Source organism: Scyliorhinus torazame, chromosome 15 (assembly GCF_047496885.1).
Source record: "Scyliorhinus torazame isolate Kashiwa2021f chromosome 15, sScyTor2.1, whole genome shotgun sequence".
NCBI lineage: Eukaryota > Metazoa > Chordata > Chondrichthyes > Carcharhiniformes > Scyliorhinidae > Scyliorhinus > Scyliorhinus torazame.
In genome coordinates, this window is record NC_092721.1 from 129,586,392 (window position 1) to 129,609,224 (window position 22,833).

Below are 22,833 nucleotides of genomic sequence, written 5' to 3' on the forward strand. Positions count from 1 at the left end.
CAGTCACAATTTACCATGTCACTCTGCTGAAAATAGTGAAGCATTTTTATTTGTTCATTGAATGTTGGCATTGTTGGATAAGCCAACATTTGTTGCCCAACCAAATTTGCCTTTGAGAAGGTGGTGGTGTCTTCCAGAGGTGCTGCAGTCATTGGTGTATAGACATCATACAGTGCTGTTCAGAAGGGAGGTCCAGGAGTTTGATTCAGCAACAGTAAAGGCATGGTGATATAGTTCCATGTCAGAATGGTGTGCTGTTTGGATGGGAACTTGCAGGTTGTGGTGTTTCCAGAGAATCCCGACAGTGGAGAATCCAGCCCATTGTGTTTTGTGTCATTGATTAAGCTATATATGTATGTACTTGAAGCATATTTTATAATTATGTGTATTAACAATGAGTCAATGAAAAACCACTGTGTCCATTGGTATTGTCATTAGTATTAAATATAAAATTAGACCCACAATATATCTAACATGATTCCTCAATAATTGCTACAATAAAGTATTAGGTGTTTTTTACTTAGTCCTTTTTATCATTGGAATAAGGCTGTACTTGTTTGAACTGTTAGCTAAAATACAGATTTTGAACTTGAGAATGAGCGCAATTTTTAAAAAAATATGTTTTTTCATATTTTCTTCAGAATTTACACCCCACCAACAAACAGTAAGCAGTAACGAATACAATGTCAATCCCCTTGTTAACAACAATGATCCCATCCTCCCACCAACCCTCAAAGGCCTGCATGACAATATAAGCAACAAATAAAAAGAAATCTCCCAAGAAAAAAAAAAGAAAAAGGTGCAGTGGGTTAGCATTGCGGCCTCACGGCGCCGAGGTCCCAGGTTCGATCCCGGCTCTGGGTCACTGTCCGTGTGGAGTTTGCACATTTTCCCTGTGTTTGCATGGATTGGCCACACTAAATTGCCCCTTAATTGGAAAAAATGAATTGGGTACTTAAAATTAAAAAAAAAAAAATCGCCCATGGTCACCATTAACCTACATAGTCCACCCCCCCCCACCCCCGATATTCAAAGCCATCCAATCCCTGAAAATGTACTGTGAATGGCACCCATGAATTGTGGACCCCCCCCCACACACACACACATTCCTCCCCTCCACTTCCTCTTGTAAACTCGTCCCCCCAGCATCGGTTCCTTCCCCCAACTTTTCACCCCGGCTAGACTCATCAAAACCTGTTCTACCAGGCTCAGATGGCCGCAGCCCCTCCTCATACCTCCCTCCCGTTCGCTGGCTGGCTAAAACCGACCAGCGTGGAGGCCCCCGCCCGGGCCTTCTGCCCCCCTGCCCGGCCCCAGGGAAACAAAGAAATCCACTTTAACATACCCAGCAGACACACCCAAACCACCAAGAACCATCATTGCAAATGAATGTCCCAACTCTTCCCTTGTCCAAACATACAGTGTCGACTCATTTAGTACATACACCAGCACGTAGTGAAAAAATAAAGTTACATGAGGCTACATCACTACAAGACCAGCTCTCAGTCACATTTCTCAATTCTGCCACAGTCCTTCCGCCTTCGCAAACCCTTCTGCCGCTTCCGCCGTCCCAAAATAAAAGTCCTTGGATTTGTAGGCCACCCTCAACTTAGCTGGATACACTATGCCGCACTGCACCTTGCTGTTGTACAGTGCCTTCATCACCTGGCCGAAGGCCGTCGCCTCCTCGCCAACTCCACCGTAAAGTCCTGGTATATGCGGATACCAGCTCCAGCCCACTGCACCACCCGCTTCAACTTTGCCCCGCACAGGACCTTCACCTTCATGCTCTACCAACGGAAACAAACAGTCACTACTCTTGGCGGCTCACTCGCCTTTGGTATAGGCCTCCACGACCTATGAGCCCGATCCAATTCATATCGAGAGGGATCGTCCCCTCCCCCAATAGCTCCACCAACACTGTGCAAAATGCTCCATCGGCCTTGGGCCTTCCACCCCTTCGGGCAGACCCACGATCCTCAGATTCTGCCGTCTGGATCTGTTTTCCAGGTCTTCCATTTTGGCTCGCCAACCCTTGTTGGTATCTATCACCCTCCGTAGCTCCTTCCCCATCGAGGTGAGTTGATAACTGTGTTGCGACAAGGCCTCTTCCACTTCCTTCAGTGTCTCACCTTGCTACCGCACCTCCGCCGCTGCGCACTATACCACCGCCCTCACCGGGGCAATCGCCTCCTCCACCAACACTTTCAATACCGCACCCATCTTTTTCTTCATCGCTTCCATGTGCTTTGTGAACTGTCTTTCAAGGTCCACGGCCATCACCTTGGTCATTGCTTCTGCCGTGAGCAATGCGGCCTCCCCCGGCACCCCAGCCTCGACTTTCCTTACAGTTCCCGCGCCCACTTTTTCACTCACTGGCAGACTTTCATTAACCCCTTTTTTCACAGCTGTTTCTTTCGCAGACTTGGGCATTTCTCCTCACTGTGCCTTGCTACAACTTTTTCAGCCTCTGTTGCCCCTGGGACCGGGCATTAAAACCCCAAAAATTCCATTCCCGAGTGGGAGCCCTCCAACGTGCGGCTGCCTCCCGCTCGCCGTCACCGGAAGTTCCTCCGAGAATGAGCGCAATTTAATGGAAACATTTCAAAGTGTCATTTTGGGCTCGATTGGCGGGGTGTTTCTCGACGGCCAGGTTAGCAAACTTGAGACCCATATTGAATAACACTTAGTGCCGAAAATGAGCCCCCATGAGCATCTCGCCATTGCTGGCTGTCTCGCCATCTGATTTGCCAGACTCGTGCCTCAGCGTCTCACCACTAACAAGGGGGAGCTGCTTTTAAACGCTCCCTCCTCACTCCCAGTCAACATACAAGCATGGCAGCGCGCAGACCTGCTCCTCGCTTTGGAGGTGCCAACCTCGACGTTGTGAATGAGAGATGGGACATCCTGTTCCCCGGAGGGGGCCAGAGGGCCAGCAACAGGGCCACTAATACCGCCAATGTGCCAGCTTCACGTTTTTAAAAAGTAGTAAAAATGACGCCCATGGGATTTCTCGCTGGGGAGCCGGTTAATTTCCGGGAGGCCGTTACATTCAACTTCAATCTCGCTAATGAGGTGGAAATTAATGCAAATTAGGGTTAATGACATGCTCGCAATATTTGGGCAAGATCTAGAACTCACCATTGGGAGTGGGCCGGTTAGATAGCAAACTAATTCACAAATCTTAATTTTAGCCTTTCGGCCTATTTAACAGGTGTGCCCAGATCCACACCAAAGAACAATACAGCACAGGAACAGACTCTTCGGCCCGCCAAGCCTGTACCGGTCATGAAACCACCACAGGCACAACACGGTAGTTAAATCATGCCCATAGACATTTCTCAGTTACATCACGATAAAAAGAGAGAATATTAGCCCTTGCTTGGTGTTCCCGATTGGCAGCTCTGAAGCAAAATTATATAATTATCAGAATTTTCTGTTCCTGGTATGTGTCACAAGAAGCTCCTTGCAACTTATAAAAAGTAATTTTACAAAATCATACTATTGGCAGGAATTTCACTTGCTCGAATTTCATGGAAAAGAAACTAATCAGGCATTTGCACCCAAATTCTTCACCAGTATTCCTGGCCAACAAGCTGCCTGAGTTTGAAAAATGATCCCAGCACTATCTATCTTCTCCAACTGCAGCCACTTCCTGCCACTCGTGAAAGCTATTTACATAACGTCACTGCGCATTTGTCAAGCTACTTACACAAATAGCCATCTATCTAATGAACTACAGATCTGTACTTCTGTGTGAAACCAATGCGAGTGCCTCAGGGCTCTTGAACTGTGGCCCTCTTGCAAACACCAAAGCCACAAATAAAGCTGCTGGGGCCCAGTAAGACAGGCAAACAGTGGACCTGTTTTCAGCAGCTGGGAACACTTTATCCCTGCCATTTAAAATGGGAATTAGTGTTAAATCTGTGATACATCATGGTTGTAGACTGCCCCTCGATTTGAAGATGACGTCTACTCAAGGTTGCGTGTCTGTCATGGGTCTTCATATGTGACTGAGCAGGCTGATTCTTGACCCGCAGATCGTAGGGCAGCACACCCCAGAGGTAGTGCGATCTGCAGCATAGAATTTGCTTCCTTATCTTTCCTTCTCCATTGTTGCTCTGCCTCATCATTGAGGTGTTTGGACTTGAAGCATGATGCAGCTTGACTGTCACCATTCTGACCAATTGGGTCCAAGCTCCTCCCAGTCATTGAAGCGATGCTGCTGTGCATCACGGAGAGCTTCAGGATGACTTTGAAGTTTTTTCTTTGTCTTCCCCAGGAAAGTTAGCCACTTAAGAGTTGAGAAAACTGGAACTGGTGGGGAAAGATGCTTTAACCATCTGGACGCAGAGTCCAGTCCATCCATGTTGATTTTGTAGGAGAGTTGCCTGAATGTTTGTGGAGCTGGCTTACAGAAGGACACTCGCATTTATTTGACAGTCCTCCCAATGAAGCCTGAGGTGGTGGCAGAGACATTGTTAATGGAGTTTCTCTAGCACTCTCATGTGTCACTGATACACAGTCCAGGTCTCGCTGCAGTACAGGATTGCGGTGACAACAACTGCTCTGTACACTGCGACTTCTGTTATCTTGCAGAGGTTCTTGTTATCAAATGGTGGCCTTTTGAGAGAAGTGGCTTCCAAGGTATAGAAATGCTCAACATATTCCTGGCCTTCAACATGCATAGGTGGAATATTTCATTGATCGGGTGTAGGTTGATTTATGGGTTTTGTTTTGGCTGGCTTTCTTGTATGCAGAGTTGATGAGATCGAGAATGGATTACAAATCTGGCGCAGAGTGGGCAACGTCACTGTACTTATTAGCAAACTGTAGGTCATGTATGTCTGTGCTAGTCAGCTTAATTTTGGCACAGAAGCCACTGAAGTTAAAATGTTTTCCATCTAAGTGGTAGTTAATAATCTTGGCTCCGACCGGTTCCCCAGCCAGCAGGCAGGACTCCTATTGTCTATGTTAAATACTATCCACTGGATGGGAGACTCACAGGATAAGATGGACTGCTTGTTTACACTCTGTTCAATATTACTCTTCATCCACTTCAGTGAAGAATAAAATTATTTGGGGTGTAAAACCAACATTGCACCAGATCCTATCAGCTTCCCAAAATGATGGAAAATGTTAAAATTGCCTGCTCTATATACAGTCTTTAAATTTATCAACATTCATACTTTGTTTACAGGATATGTTTCCATATAAGATAATCAAATAAGAAGTTTCGAAAGGTCAAAAGCCATGAGTCTCTTGAACAGGTTATGTTGAGCATTCAGAGGTTGGAGAGCATTGAAGGAGTGGATCATGATAGATTTAGAGGCCAGCCTGAAACAGGAATCCTTCCTCAGAAGATTTTTTCACTTGTACATATCATAGAATTTACAGTGCAGAAGGAGGCCATTCGGCCCATCGGGTCTGCACCGGCTCCTGGAAAGAGCACCCTACCCAAGGTCAACACCTCCACCCTGTCCCCATAACCCAATAACCCCACCCAACACTAAGGGCAATTTTGGACACTAAGGGCAATTTATCATGGCCAATCCACCTAGCCTGCACATCTTTGGACTGTGGGAGGAAACCGGAGCACCCGGAGGAAACCCACGCACACACGGGGAGGATGTGTAGACTCTGCACAGACAGTGACCCAAGCCGGAATCGAACCTGGGACCCTGGAGCTGTGAAGCAATTGTGCTATCCACAATGCTACCGTGCTGCCCTGCAGCATATGAACTGCAGCATAACGCAGTTTGCTTTATAAACATTCCACCATCTACTCTTCTTTTGATTCTGTAGATGCCAACAACAGTCAGCCTAACCTGCCCCAAATATTCAGCAATGCAATACTTCAGAGCACCGCTGCAGATTTAGACAGTCAATTACACGAGGGTGCACTAGGTAAGTCAAATACAGACTGAGCAGGAGCATATATTGTTGCAGATGAGGAGCCTGAGAAGTGCCTCATCAGAAGGCTAGCATTGAAAAGAAGCATTCTATTCCAGCAACAACATTTGTAGTTGTCATTAAAAAGTCAACCAGGCAGAATATAGGGTGTGCTGGCAACTTTGAAAAAGCCGATTGTCCAAATGTGGTTGCGCATGAATGTAGCCCACAATGGAGCATATAACTCAGGAGGATTTAAACTAGTATAGCAGGGGGGTGGGAACCAGAGCGTTAGCTTTGAAGGTGTAATAACTGAAGTGAAATAGAGAACAAAAATAAGAAAACAACATCATCCTGTCTGCTCAAACGCAATGGTTTGAAGTGTATTTGTTTCTCGGCCATAAATATAGCAGGGAAGGCAGGTGAACTTAGAGCACTTATTAGTACTTGGAACTATGATGTTGTGGCTATCACAGAAACGTGGTTAAAGGAAGGGCAGGATTGGCAGCTTTACATTGGATGATATGGATGCTTCAGGAGAGAAAGAGGGGGATGTAAAATGGGAGGGGGAGTAGCATTACTGGTTAAGGAAAATATTATTGCCGTACTGGAGGAGGGCACCTCGGAGGCTCATATAATGAGGCAATCTGGGTAGAGCTCAGGAACAGGAACGGGTCAATCACAATGTTGGGGGTTTATTACAGGCCCTCCAACTGCCTGCGAGAGATAGAGGAGCAGATAGGTAGAGAGATTTTGGATAGGTGCAAAAGTAACAGGGTTGTTATGGTAGGGGATTTTACTTCCCTTATATTGACTGGGATCACTTAGTTCTTGGGGCTTGGATGGGGCAGAGTTTGTAAGGTGTGTCCAGGAAGCCTTCTTGATGCAATATGTAGACAGTCCAACTAGGGAAGGGGCAGTACTGCATCTGATATTTGGGAATGAGCCTGGACAGGTGGTTGAGGTTTAAGTAGAGGGACATTTTGGGAGTAGTGACCACAACTCCTTACATTTTAGGGTACTTTTGGATAGGGATGAGGGTAACCCTTGGTTTAAGGTGCTAAACTGGGGAATGGCAAATTCCGATAACATTAGACAGTAATTGAAGAATTTGGTGGGTGCGGCTGTTGGAGAGTAAACCAACATCGGGCATGTGGGAATCTTTCAAGCGACAGTTGATTAGGATTCAGGAAAGTCACATTCCTGAGAGAATGAAGGATAAATATGGGAAGTCTAGGAGCCTTGGATAACGAGGGATATTGTGAACCTCGTCAAAAACAAAAAGGTTTTTGTACGGTCTAGAGGGTGGGGACAGTCAAAATCCTTGAGGGGTATAAAGAAAGTAGGAAGGTACTTAAGTGGGGAATTAGGAAGGCTAGGAGGGGTCATGAAAAGTAGTATTAAGGTGAATCCCAAAGCTTTTTATCCATATGTAAAAAGCAAAAAGTGGCCAGGGAAAGGATTGGACCACCTAAGGACAGTGGGGGGAATCTATGTGTTGAGCCAGCGGAAATGTGCGAGGTACTAAATAAGCACTTTGCATCAGTGTTCACCAAAGAAAAGGACTTTGTGGAAGGTGATTCTTGGGTAGGGTGTTTGGACAGTCTGGGTCATGTTGACATCAAAAAAGAGGTATTGGGTGTTTTGAAAGACATTAAGGTAGATAAGTCTCCTGGGCCCGATGAGATTTACCCCAGAATACTGAGGGAAGCAAGGGAGTAAACATCTTTGTATCCTCATTGGCTACAGGTGAGATCCTAGAAGACTAGAGAACAGCTAATGTGGTACCGCTGTTTAAGAAAGGTAGCAGGAATAATCCAGGAAACTATAGGCCGGTGAACCTCACGTCGGTAGTAGGTAAATTATTGGAGAGAATTCTCAGGGACAGGATTTATACCCATTTGGAAACAAATGGATTCATTAGCAATAAACAGCATGGTTTTATGAAGGGGAGGTAATGCCTCACTAACTAGGTCGAGTTTTTTGAAGAGGTTACAAAGATGATTGATGAGGGAAGGGCAGTGGATGTTGTTACATGGACTTCAGTAAATCCTTTGACGAGGTGCCTCATGGCTGGTACAAAAGGTGAAGTCACACGGGGTCAGATGTGAGGTGGCAGAATGGATACAGAACTGGCTCGATCACAGAAGGCAAAGGGAAGCAGTAGAAGGGTGTTTTTCTGAATGGAAGGTTGTGACTAGTGGTGTTCCACAGCGATCTGTGCTGGGGCCTCTGTTGTTTATACGAAACAGAAACGATTTGGAGGAAAACGTAGCTGGTCTGATTAGTAAGTTTGTGGATGACACCAAGGTTGGTGGAGTGGCAGATAGTGTTGAGGATTGTCAGGGGATATAACAGGACATAGGTAGGTTGGAGACTTGGGAAGGGAAATGGCAAATAGAGTTTAATCCAGATAAAGGGCCGCAAGGTAGCACAGTGGTTAGCACTGTTGTTTCACAGCTCCCAGGGCCCCATGTTCGATTCCCGTCTTGGGTCACTGTCTATGCGGAGTCCGCACATTCTCCGCATGTCTGTGTGGGTTTCCTCTGGGTGCTCCGGTTTCCTCTCACAGACCTAAGATGTGCCGGTTAGATGGATTGGCCGTGCTAAATTGCCCTTTGTGTCCAAAAAGGTTAAGTGGGGTTACTGGGTTGTGGGGATGTGGTAAGGTGTTGGCTTGGGTGAGGTGCTCTTTCCAAGGGCCAGTGCAGACACGATGGGCCGCATGGCCTCCTTCTGCACTGTAAGTTCTATAATTCTATGAATGTGAGGTAATCCATTTTGGTAGGCCTAGCATAGAGGGGAAAAATACCGTAAATGGCAAAACTCTTAGGAATATTGAAAGTCAGAGAGGTCTGGGCGTGCAGGTCCACAGATTGTTGAAAGTGGCAACACAAGTGGACAAGGTAGTCAAGAAAGCGTATGGAATGCTTGCCTTCATTGGAAGTGACATCGAGTATAAAAACTGGCAAGTCATGCTACAGTTGTATGGAACCTTGGTAAAGCCGCACTTGGAATATTGCACACAAATCTGGTTGCCACACTACCATAAGAATGTGGAGGCTTTGGAGATGGTGCAGAGGAGGTTTACCAGGATGTTGCCTGGTCTGGAGGGTGTTAGCTATGCAGAGAGGCTGAATAGACTCGGACTGTTTTTATTAGAAAGATGGAGGATGAGGGGCGACCTGATAGAGGGTTGAGGGGTCAGTCACCAGAGGGCATAGGTTTAAGATCCATGTGGCAAAGTTTAGAGGAGATATGCAAGGCAGGTTTTTTACACAGAGGGTGGTGAGTACCTGGAACGTGTTGCCAGGGGAGGATGTGGAAGCAGATACATTAACGCCGTTCAAAAGGCATCTTGACAAATACATAGATATGATGGGTATAGAGGGATACGGCACAAGGAAGTGCTGAAGGTTTTGGCCAAGGTTAGTATCATGACTTGTAAAGGTTTAGAGGGCCAAAGGGCATGTTCCTGTGCTGTGTGTTTTTTGTTCTTTGTTCTATGACAAACTCATCTTCCAATGGATGTGTGCAATGGGTGGAGATATGATGAGAACAATTTCAAAATATTCCCAAATTTTTCTTGCTTATATCGCTCTTAATAACCAGACAATTTATATGATGTTTGCTATATATTGTTGCCGATCTGCTAACCAGATACATTTCCTTATAAGCTATCGGATTCACAGAACACCATTAACAAAGGCTTGGGACTGCCATGTCTTCTTGTTCAAGGAATAACGGGTGTTAGAGGAACACCTCTAATGCTTAGAAAAGGAATTTTCATGGGGTGTTAGCAATAAACAAAGGTTAAAAAGAGGTCTTGCACTAGTTTATATTTTATGCGTTTTTACTTTTCCAATAACATCTTTTTACTATGCCTGACTCACAGAATGTTTATCCTTGAACAGAGAGGAAAAGATCATCTCATTGCAACTATCAATAACTCTTCCTGATCATTTCACCTGACGAGGACATCATTTTCAAGACCTATTCTATAATTTTGCAAAGACTCTGAAACTCATTTCCACTCAAGAACACAAAAAAAGGAGCAAGAGTGGACCATTTTACCCATTGAGCCTGCTCTGTTTTTCAATGTGATCATGCCTGATCTTCGGCATCAACTCCATTTTCCCCTATATTCTTTAATTCCCTGAGAGATTAAAAAATGTTTCCCAGCCTTAAATGTATTCAACAACGGGTCACCCACAACCCCTGGGGTAGAGAATCCCAAAGATTCACAACTATTTGAGTGAAGAAATTTCCCTTCATCTCAGACCTAACTGATTGGCCCCATATCCTGAGACTGTATCCCCGTTTTTATAGCCTCAACAAGCAGAAACAATCTCTCAACGTTTCGAATATCAAGCCTTTTCAGAATTTTGTAGTTTTCAATGAGATCGCCTCTCATTCTTCTAAACTCCATAGAGTATAAGCCCAATTTACTTAGCCTCATCAATCGACAACCACCTCATCACAGGGACCAATTTAGCGAACCTTCACTCTATCCCAAAGAGGTTAATTTGCGCAGGAATAATAATATGATATTACTTATGTATAAATATTACACATAATTATAGTGCTGCATCAAAGCCATATTAAAAATGCCAAGTCAACATCACAGTGCATTTCATTATCACAGAACTCTGTTCCTTTCTGTGCTATTACAGCTTGTGCACATTTAAGTGGTTAGAACTGTGACTTTGTACTTGTAAAAAAAATGCAGAAACATTGTTACTATAAATAGTTCTGAGGAATGAATGTCATGGTGTGTTGGCGAAAGCCAGGGTTTCAGGATAAGGGATTAGCAGATTAACGGATTACATCTATGCCTATTGAAACATTTGCACAAAAATGTCTTGGGGTATCACAAAATGGTTTTGTTTTGTGTGACATGGTGTGTCTGGAATACCTTAATAAAGATCTACAAATATCTTCCTCTGAAATAAAATCAAGGGCGTTAGTCCAACTTCAAAAATTGATGAATAAAAATTAAATGAGGCAGAAACGTGGTAATGATCGCAGTAAAAAGGATGGGGGAAGACCTTTACTCATTGGATACTCAGTGCAGCCATTCCTCTATATCTCACAAGTGTAAATCAAAAATAGCAAACACATTTTTAGTGGTATCATGACCGGTACAGGCTTAGATGGCCAAAGGGCCTGCTCCTGTGCTGTATTGTTCTTTGTTCTTTCGACAAATTGACAGAGGACATGATACTGGCAACACTAGTAAAGCATCAAGTTAATGCTTAATTTGTTCAGGTTACGTTTTTCTAACTTCCTCGATTATTTGAAGGATAAAATTGTCATCCCAAACTTGAGCGAATCATCAGGGCTGTAGAGCTATAGGGATGTATGTAGCAAGTGACACATGGATTCCATAACTTAGGTAGAAACTGTTGCAGTTAATGGTGAACTAAAGCCAAGGAATTATCAGTTCTAATTTCAACATATTTTGATGGACAGAACAAAGAGCTGCTGGATGAATTTTTTAAAATCATACTATTAGCTCAATTGTAATTCAAATTGCAGAACGTTTATAAGTGTTTCACAATCAAAGTTTATTTCAAATGGAAAACTAATGTTGCATAATGCCACCTGTTAGATGTCACCCCATTGGCACATTTGTGTAATTAATAAGGCTTAAATGATCAAATTGTACTGTACATAATTTGCATGTATAAATGGGATGGTGAATTAATTTTGGGCTATTCTGCTAAGAAAATCTTAAAGTTTGCACCTCTTTAAGTACCAAATCTTTAAGGAAGAACACGTGGAGGGAACTGAAGTTATAGCTCAGACACACTTGAGGATTAGATGTGCCAAGACCGCTGATCAAAAGATGCAAGTTATAGTTCAGCAGTTAGAAGGGAAGCCAAAACTGCAATGCTGATAGGCCAAGATGGTGGCCTGATGGTGTTCCAAGGACCTCCGGTAAGAGATAAAAATTAGGCTTAAATTGCTGCAGGGAAGCTAGGAATGATCTTCCCATTGGTCAAGAATTGCAGACGTTGGTCTAAATATTGCAAAGCTACCTGCAAAAAGGGTTTGAATATAAGGGTGCATCACTCAGATTTTGATTTGCTTTTGTCACAGGTTACTTGCTGGGATGCTTTTCTCAGCATTTTGGTTAAGAGCAAGCATATAATGCCTGTTCTTTCAGCTTGGATCTGGTATGTCCCTTGTCTGGGGACCATGAATTGAATTGGTTTTTGGACCAGGCAAGGCTTGTCCTGTCCACTCCGCACATTGGCTCAGTAACAGAAAGGAATCAATTCAATTTTAAAATATTGTCAGGGGAAAGAGTTAGGAGTAGGCCACTAGCTGGGAAGTTAGCATTTGTGTCAGACTTTGCCAGTGACGAGTATTTGTCACAGTTTGAGGGATTGCCATAAGAAACCAGCGTCAGTCTTAGCTCCTGACTAATGTAACTGCCAAGGATCAAGGGTTGCCTTAAGAATCCAGTATTAGAGATCACTGGATCCAATAGAGACATATCTTCCTCAACGCCAACAAACAAAAATATCCCCCATACCCCTAGTGCTTTGACATTTCCTCACACATTTTTATCTCCTTGCTTTTTAAATTGGACATTTGTTCAATTTAACTCTCATTTAGAGATTTGCTGCCATAGTGGACAGCTACTCTCATCCTGTGACATCTTACAAATATTGCTGTTAAAGGCAGGAATAAAAACAATCAAATTCTATTTAAAAAGAGAGGTCACAATGCAAATAATACTGAATGAATCATAGAATCATAGAAGTTTACAGCATGGAAACAGGCCCTTCGGCCCAACCAGTCCATGCCGCCCAGTTTTTACCATTAAGCTAGTCCCAGTTGCCCGCACTTGGCCCATAACCCTCTATACCCACCTTACCCATGTAACCATCTAAATGCTTTTTAAAAGACACAATTGTACCCGCCTCTACTACTACCTCTGGCAGCCCATTCCAGACACTCACTACCCCCTGAGTGAAGAAATTGCCCCTCTGGGCCCTTCTGAATCTCTCCCCTCTCACCTTAAACCTATGCCCTCTAGTTTTAGACTCCCCTACCTTTGGGAAAAGATGTTGACTATCTACCTTAGCTATGCCCCTCATTATTTTATAGACCTCTATAAGATCACCCCTAAGCCTCCTACGCTCCAGGGAAAAAAGTCCCAGTCTATCCAGCCTCTCCTTATAACTCAAACCATCAAGTCCCGGCAACATCCTAGTAAATCTTTTCTGCACTCTTTCCAGTTTAATAATATCCTTTCTATAATAGGGTGACCAGAACTGCACACAGTATTCCAAGTGTGGCCGTACCAATGTCATGTACAACTTCAACAAGATGTCCCAATTCCTGTATTCAATGTTCTGACCAATGAAACCAAGCATGCCGAATGCCTTCTTCACCACCCTGTCCACCTGCGACTCCACCTTCAAGGAGCTATGAACCTGTACTCCTAGATCTCTTTGTTCTATAACTCTCCCCAACGCCATACCATTAACTGAGTAGGTCCTGGCCTGATTCGATCTGCCAAAATGCATCACCTCACATTTATCTAAATTAAACTCCATCTGCCATTCGTCGGCCCACTGGCCTAATTGATCAAGATCCAGTTGCAATCCTAGATAACCTTCTTCACTATCCACTGTGCCACCAATCTTGGTGTCATCTGCAAACTTACTAACCATGCCTCCTAAATTCTCATCCAAATCATTAATATAAATCACAAATAACAGTGGACCCAGCACCGATCCTTGAGGCACACCACTGGTCACAGGCCTCCTGTTTGAAAAACAACCGTCTACAACCACCCTCTGCCTTCTGTCGTCCAGCCAATTTTGAATCCAATTGGCAACCTCACCCTGGATCCCGTAAGCTTTAACCTTCTGCAACAACCTACCATGCGGTACCTTGTCAAAGGCTTTGCTAAAGTCCATGTAGACAGCGTCTACTGCACTGCCCTCATCTACCTTCTTGGTCACCCCCTCAAAAAACTCAATCAAATTTGTGAGACATGATTTTCCACGCACAAAGCCATGCTGACTGCCCCGAATCAGTCCTTGCCTCTCTAAATGCTTGTAGATCCTGTCTCTCAGAATACCTTCGAGCAACTTACCTACTACAGACGTTAGGCTCACCGGTCTGTAGTTCCCAGGCTTTTCCCTGCTGTCCTTCTTAAACAAGGGCACAACATTCGCCACTCTCCAGACTTCAGGCATCTCACCTGTGGCTGCCGATGATTCAAATATCTCTGTTAGGGGACCCGTAATTTCCTCCATAGCCTCCCACAACATCCTGGGATACATTTCATCAGGTCCCGGGGATTTATCTACCTTGATGCGCTTTAAGACTTCCAGCACCTCCTCCTCTGTAATATGCACACTTCTCAAGACATCACTATTTATTTCCCTTAGTTTCCTAACATCCATGCCTTTCTCCACCGTGAATACCGATGAGAAATATTCATTCAGGATCTCACCCAACTCTTGTGGCTCTGCACATAGATGTCCTTGTTGATCCTTAAGAGGCCCTACTCTGTCCCTAGTTACTCTTTTCCCCTTTATGTATCTGTAGAATCTCTTTGGATTCTCCCTTGCATTATTTGCCAAAGCAATTTCATGTCCCCTTTTTGCCCTCCTGATTTCCCTCTTAACTCTATTTCGACAATCTCTATACTCTTCAAGGGATCCACTTGATCCCAGTTGCTTATGTACGTCATATGCCTCCTTCTTCTTTTTGACCAGAGTCTCAATATCTCGAGTCATCCAGGGTTCCCTACTTCTACCAGCCTTACCCTTCACTCTAAAGGGAATGTGCTTACCCTGCACCCTGGTTAACACATTTTTAAAAACCTCCCATTTACCAGCCGTCCCTTTGCCTGCCAACAGTCTCCCCCAATCTACCTCTGCAAGTTCCTGTCTGTTACCATCAAAATTGGCCTTGCCCCAATTAAGAATTTTAACTCTTGGGCCAGACCTATCATTCTCCATAGCTATCTTAAAACTAATGGAGTTATGGTCACTTGTCCCAAAGTGATCCCTCACCAACACTTCTGTCACTTGCCCTTCCTTATTTCCCAAGACGAGGTCAAGTTTTGCCCCCTCTCTAGTCGGTCCATCCACATACTGAATGAGAAATTCCTCCTGAATACACTCAACAAATTTCCCTCCATCCAAGCCCCTAATGCTATGGCTGTCCCAGTCAATGTTGGGAAAGTTAAAGTCCCCTACTACTACCACCCTATTATTCTTGCAGCTATCTGTAATCTCCTTACATATTTGCTCCTCAATTTCCCGCTGACTATTTGGGGACCTGTAGTACAGTCCTACCAAGGTGATCTCTCCCTTCTTATTTTTCAGTTCCACCCATATAGACTCAGTGGGCGAACCCTCGGATATATCCCCTCTAAGTACTGCCGTGATGTTCTCCCTAATCAAAAACGCCACTCCCCCTCCTCTCTTACCTCCTGTTCTATCCTTTCTATAGCATCTGTACCCCGGAACATTGAGCTGCCAGTCCTGCCCCTCCCTTAGCCATGTTTCAGTCATAGCTATAATATCCCAGTCCCATGTGCCCGTCCATGCCCTGAGTTCATCCGCTTTGCCCGTCAGGCCCCTTGCATTGAAATAAATGCAGTTTAATGTAGACCTTCCTTGCTCTCTGCCCTGCTTTCTCTGGTCATGCTTTACACACTCTCCCTTCCTGCCTTTTGTTTCTGTCCCCACTGACTTCCTACATCGGTTCCCATCCCCCTGCTTTTCATTCATGCCCTTGTACTTTTAAAAGTTAAAATACAGAATAGAAACAGGCTGTTAGAGCAGTTAGAATTTGGGGATTTCAGTTTGAATGGACATTAGCAGAAAATTATTGAATATGAAATCCTATTGTCCTTTGCTTGTAGTTATGACGATTGCCGTATTATTGTGTCTTGATAGTTTCTGGTGTAATTTTTCAAGATGTTAGCATTCAAAGTACTTAATTTTTTTACCTTTTGATTTTTAAACATCCACTGACAACACCCCAATATCTCCTCAAGTTGTCAATCTTCAAGTGGGGCTTTCAACAGACAGTTTCGGCAAATTATACAGAAAGGTTGTGGCAGTCTCGACTGCAGTGATCCTGCCATTATCTGACGTTGAGTAGAAAGCATTGGATTGTGATTAGCTATAGGAAATATAGCTGATTTTTTTCCTTCATGGCCTGGATTAACTGAGCTCAATTTTCCTGTCCCATTGCAGACTGGCAAGATCAATTAATTCAGATCGGGGATTGAACTTGGATCTTGTCTGGTTCATTACTTCATGGGCCATCAAGAGATCTCCCCAGTAGATACTTTTTAAACACTGCAAGGTGATTTCTTGTCACATTGCACATGAACAGATGTTTTCAGGTGGGATAATTGGAGCTAGGGAGGGATGGGGTTGGGAGAATGGGACAGGCAGATGCAAGGGGTAATGGGATAATGGGAGTATGGAATAATGGGGGACGATTGGGAAGGGAAGAAAGGTGACAGGGAAGATGCTCTCCCGTCTATACAAAAATATTGGAAGTGCCGACCTGAATCTGGCCTTTGCTATTTTCTCAGGAGGGGAAATGGGGACGTGTTATAAATTGTACATCCATGGTTTACGTGGGTGGTTGCCCGGATAAATTAGCCGTATGATTTTGGGGAAATAGTTGTCGGAACCCAGACGTGTGCAGATTAGAACTGGTAGGAACAGGTTTGAATTTTGTGGGTTCATTTTGGATAGCCTATTCTCACTGATGTATGCATTTAAGTGAGAATATAAAGCTTCCTGCGGGGCCATTAGGTGGCCAGAACTGCACAACTTCTCGCGATAAGTAAACTACAGAGAATGGGATTCTGTGGTCCCCTAGCTGTTTGTTTCTCAGTGCCGCTCCATTTGCTGGCAGCAGGATTCTATCCTCCTGATGCTTGTCAATGGGATTTGCCATTGAAACCACCCCAAGCCGCTGCGAAACCCACTGGAGTGCGCTGCTAGCGGGAAAGGTGATTCTCGACCACCGGAGATTTCCGGCACAGTATCTGCTCTTGCTTTTACATCTATGTTACAAGACATGTTTAACAGTAGAACTACCTATCACAGCAACACTTTTAGACATAACAGGGACTGCAGGTAAATGTTGATTTATTTTTAATGGAATTTTCATTGACTGATCCTGTAATAGGAAATGCCAAAAGATATTATTGATTTTAATGCATAATAATGTTTTATTCATTATCATTCAATAATTAATTCACTTTTTACCTTTGGTCTTCCGTTGATGATGAAATGTTCTGCCACGAAACCGGGGTGTTGCTTGAAAAATATTGTTCAAGTCTTCTTCCCAGAAATCTGGATCTAAATGCCTGAGAAATTCTTCTATTGTGTCAAATCCAGCAATAGTCTCATCCAAAGATTCTGCAGTCAGTGGTGAAGCAGTAACTGCTGAGGAATGCCACAGTGGCCCCTGTACACAAAAGCATAAACAGATTTCAGTCTTTTACCCCAACATTATTGTATTGTTTCAAAACCACTAACAAGAGTGTTTCTATCTAGAGAGTGCTCTTTTGTGTCAAAATGTCTCAAAATGTTTCACACAATGAAATACTTCAAAGTTCAGCAGGCTAGTTGTAGCTCCATTGCTCAAAATTTTCCAACAGCCTACAGGCCAGATACACAGCACAGTAATAATCATGTTCTGCTAATTAGTACCAATGTACTTACTGGTCAATTAATCACTGATGGCATCACTGTTTAGGCTAATCCTCAGTAATGAGCCAGCACTCTTACTTAAATTCATATTAAGAACCCTAACAGTGTATAAACATTTAAGCTTGCATTCAAGTAACACAATTTAAAGAGCGAACTACCAAATAAACCCTTGCAATATCTTAAGGAAAGATTGTTTGTATTGGAATGTCATTGATTTAATATGGTGCCTCTGGCTTGGCCAGTAAATTTAACAGCAAATGAAGAGTGTACATATTTAACTTGCGGGGATTTTTGGGAGGAGGTCAGGTTTTCTTTCCCCAATAGACTGTGTTGCCCTTAGAAAATGCCTGTATGAATATACATTAGTGTCTGTAGCAGTTGAATTTAACTGTCAATTGTTTCTTTCCATGTAAAAAATGGACCTGCCATGCAGCCTCATATCTTAGCTAGGGTTTGCTGACTGCACCTGTCCGTCATCTTTTTTTGGGAAGGGGGTTCCAACTAAACCAGCGGTTTGAATTCTGTAGCTGTTTGTAAAAGGACACTGTGAGAATCTGTAAATGACTTCACAGTTAGATTATTAATTCACAACAGCCTCCTGCTCTTGAGTAATTCCCAGAGGTTTTGGACAGCTTCTCCACTTGACCTCACTCAATACTGGAATGATTTCAGAATGATAGATGTTTGAAATGGCCTGCAATCTATTTCTATTTTGCACACGAGTTGAACTGATAATGCTTCAGTGAATCATGCAGTAAAACTGTCTTGTAAAAAGCTACTTCACAAAATCGGTGAGATGAACAGTCCTGGGTTTGCCACACATGTCGCAGTGGTTCAGTGCATGAATGGTGAAATGCAGAGTGAAGATCAATAACCCCTTTGCAGCATGTGGTCTTGAATCTATACCTTAACCTTTTCTAAAAGGCATATGCATTGATATTATGGCTGAATTAAAGTCCAGTTAAATTTAAATTAAATTGTGAGTTAGCTAGAGGAAAGTATTCATTCAAATCAGTGCAAGCCATCTAACATCTTAAACAGGAAGCCTTAGCCTCTACTAAAATAACTTATACTTCAATTATATTTCCAAGTATCAAATAAGGATTTAAAAAACTTCAAACTTAAAAGCGCACAGCTTATTCAAAGTATTCTGAACTACATGATTATAAAATAATCCCGCTTAATTTTATTGTTAAATTTGGTGCAACGTCTGGCGTGCTTTGGGGTACAAATCATCATTGTGCTGAATGAATGGCACAAAGCCAAAAATCTGGCCAGGTGCCAGGATGCTTCCACCTGCCAACTCCATCACAGACTCAACCAATGTTGGTGGAGTCAGCAGCTTGGAAATGGCATGCTCTCGCCCCATCAGAGTTGCATGTTTGGTGCTGTCACCCCAGGTCCCTTTTGTGGGGACCAGTGCTAAATGGTGCCTGGTTGGGGACTCCTCGGCAAAGCCGGTACATCCCAGGAACTGGTTTGATCTGGCGTTTTGTGGGCAGGATCCTGATCGTGATGTCTCGCGAGATCTCATTAGGGTGGCACAGTGGTGCGATGGTTAGCACTGTTGCCTCACTGCTCCAGAGACCCGGGTTTGATTCCGATCTCGGGTGACTGTATGTGTGGAGTTTGCACATTCTCCCCGTGTATGTGTGCGTTTGCTCCCACAGTCCAAAGATGTGCAGGTTAGGTGGATTGGCCATGATAAGTGCCAAGGTTGGGTGAGTTTACGGGGATAGGATCTAGGTAGGGTGCTCTTTCGAGGGGTTGGTGCAGACTTGATGGGCCAAATGGTCTCCTTCTACACCGTAGGAATTCTATGAACAACTGTCTGGAATTCTGGAGGAGGCCTCTCCTGGGATCTAATGGCCACATCCCATCCCAATTCCAGCAGAATGCGGCTGGTAAATTGAGACCTTGCTTTTTATTATTTACTAATTAAATTTAAATTGCCCCTGCTTCCGTGGTGGCAATCGAAGTCAAGCTGCCGATTCTCCGGCCACGTTGAGTCTAGCGCAAATCCCACTATGTCGTGAGAATTGCATCTTGGCCCTCACCTTTCCACCATATTTATCAACAACTAAGATAGTAAGATAAAAAAATCAAATATCCAAGTTTTCTGAAACCACAAAGGTAGCCATTGCAAATATTGTACAGGGAAGCATAACATTACAAAGGTTCATTGATAGATTGAGTGAACTGGGTTCAACTGTGCCAAATGGATTTCAATGTAGGCAAAGGTTAGGTTCATCCTGAATAGGGTAAAACAGAGTACTTTCTCAATGAGAAAATTAGAAACAAGTCTGCTAATGGCAGATACACAGTTAATTAATTAGGTGGTGTATTAGAACTGGTAATCACTGTCAGTGGGCCTTTGAAATTTTTGTTTGTAGGCTTTTATAATTGTCTAGTTCTATGGAGTACTGCTACTATAGAGCACTAAATTCTAGTGAATGAGGGAATTCTGTGCAGTGAGAGAAGAGATAGAGTGCTATTCTTGTACTTAAAAAAAATAAGCTACAAGAAATCGAAACCAGAAAAGAGACCAGGAGACAGCGAGGCTTGCGAGCAGAGATCGAGAGGCATTAATTAAAATGTATTCTTTAATTGAGCTGCTAACTAGATCTGAAAATAGGAAATAGAATTGTTTTTAGATAATGGATAGACAGCTGAGGCCTGTTCCTGTGTCATGTGGGAACCTCAGGACAATTCATGTGTGGGACCAGATGTGTCGGAAGAGTCTGTAGCTGTTTGAGCTCGAGCTCAGGATTTTGAAGATTGTGAGACAGCTTCAAGGAGGCTGACAGTTTCCCTGAACATAAGTTCCAGAAGGTGGCCACCCCACAGGCATACAAAGCTCAGGATGGTAGACGGATGACCATCCAGAAGAGTAGGGAGAGGCAGGAAATACATGGGTCTTCCGGGGGAGTGTGCAACTCTCAAATTGGTATTCAAAATTGAAGGCTGCTGTGAATGACCCGCTTTGAAGGAACGCAATCCCGACCATGGCACCAAGGAGAAACAGCAAAGAATAGAAATGCAGTCTCACAGAAGATTGCACAGTCAGGGGATAGGCATATCTCTAACTGTCATCATCAGACCCACGTTTTCTGTTGTCTCCCTGGTGCCAATGTAAAGAACATCATGAAGAAAGTGCAGAATATTCTACAGAGAGAAGGGAATGATCCAGAATCATAGACTTCCTACAGTGCAGAAGAAGGCCATGCAGTCCATCAAGACTGCACCAAGCCCCTGAAAGAGCACCACACCCAGGCCAAACTGCCACCCCACCCCCCCAAACCTCATCCCCGCAACCCCACCTAAATGCACATCTTTGGACACTAGGGGGCAATTTAAGTTGGCCAATCCACCTAACCTGCACATCCTTGGACTGTAGGAGGAAACCACAGCACCCGATGGAAACCCAGGCAGAGATGGGGAGATAGTGCAAACTCCACACAGAGTCACCCAAGGCCGGAGTTGAGCCCAGTTCCCTCGTGCTGTGAAGCAGCAGTGTTAACCACTGTGCCACCGTGCTGCCAGAAGTTGTGGTACATGTGAATACCAACAACATTAAGTGTGCAAGTATTCAGGTCCTATAGTCAGACTTTTGGTTGCTAGCGAAGAACATAAAAAGCAGGACATTGAAGGTAGTCATGTCTGATTATTCCCAAAGCCATGTCCTAGCAAGAGTAGAAATAAGGAGATAGGGAGGTTTAATACATGGCTTGAGGCATGGTGTAGGAAGGAGAGCTTCAGATTCTTGGTCATTGAGACCAATTCTGAGACAGGAGGCATCTGTTCAAATGGGACAGAGTGTATTTCAGTTGGACTGGGACCAATGTCCTCATGAGGTTTCACTAATGTGGTTGGAGAGGGTTTAAACTGAAGTGACAGGAGAATGGGCACCAGTTTCTGAAGTAGAAAAGGAGAATAAGTGCATAAAGTAGTGACTGTGTTGGATAATACCAGAGATTAAAGCAATACCATATTATTTAGGAACAGACTAAGTACAACCATGAGGAATACAAAGACAAGTTTAGAATGAATGTATGTCAATGCATAAAATGTGGTAAGTGTGGTCAGTGAGCTACAAGTGCAAATAGCCATGTGGGAATGTGGTGTAGAGGCAGTAATGGAAACATTCCTTAAAAATGGTGAGGACTGAGAACCTAACATGCACAAACACAAAGTGTTCATGAAAGATAGGGAAGGAAAAAAGAGGTGGGGTCCTAGATGAGGCAAGGATGGAATCCAGCTTGTTCACGTTGAGAAGCAAAATGGCTGTTGGCATGCAACTGGGGTAATCTACAGGCCTGAATGAAATAGAGGAGCAAATCGCCAAAGAAATTAGAGATGTGCAAGATTTAGAGAGTGGTGATATTTGGGGACTTCAATTCCCCGATATTGATTGGGATAATGTTAGAGAAAAGGAAAGGAGGGAAAGGATTTTTTGAAATGTGGATGATGGGGAAGAAAGAATGAGAATAAAATGGACTTAAAGAAAATAGGAAGCCGAAAATTATCCAATGGCATATAAATAGTAAGCGGGTAGAAAGAGGCGGACTTGGACCTATTGGAGTCAGAAGGCAATATATGCTTTGGAACACTGGCGAGGCTAGAATACTGAATGAACGTTTTGTATTAGTGTTTACTAAAGATAGGAATCTGACAAATGTTGGTAGAAGTGGAGACGGTAGAGGGAATGGACAAGGTAAAAATTGATAGGTAGGATATACTGAAAAGGCTGCCTTTACTTGCAATGGATATGTCACATGGTCTAGATGACTTGTATCCCAGGTTGCCAAGGGAAGTGGGGGTGGAGACAATGGGAGAGTTTGCTGTAATCTTCCAATATTTGCTAGATGGGGGAGAGATGTCAGAGGGTTGGAAAGTGATATATGTGGCACCCTTGTCCAAGAAAGAGTGTAAGGATATCCCTAGTAACCATAGACCAGTCAGTTTAACAGTTTTAAAAACAACAGTCAGAGAAAACAAATAACAGGCACTTGGAGGGTGCGGATGAAACAAAGATTGGCCAGGTGGTTAACAGTGAGGTTGGGTGTCTTGTGTTACAGGAAGAGAGAGACGGATTGGTCAAATGGACAGAAAAGTGGCAGATGGAATTTAACCCTGAAAAGTGTGAGGCGATACACTTTGGAAGGAGTAATGTGACAAGGAAATATTCAATGAATAGGCTGACACTGGGAAGTTCTGAGGAACA

At 43.7% G+C, this 22,833-nt stretch overlaps 1 protein-coding gene across 2 annotated transcripts in view; it reads right to left on the reverse strand.

The window, feature by feature from the left end:
* The window catches only part of pdgfd (platelet derived growth factor d), a 266,172-nt gene that overhangs the window by 30,824 nt on the left and 212,515 nt on the right, over window positions 1–22,833 (reverse strand). For both annotated transcript variants that reach the window (XM_072476742.1, XM_072476741.1), the window contains exon 5: window positions 17,163–17,364. In XM_072476742.1, the coding sequence (XP_072332843.1) occupies window positions 17,163–17,364 (202 nt within the window). The remainder of the gene's footprint in view (window positions 1–17,162; window positions 17,365–22,833) is intronic.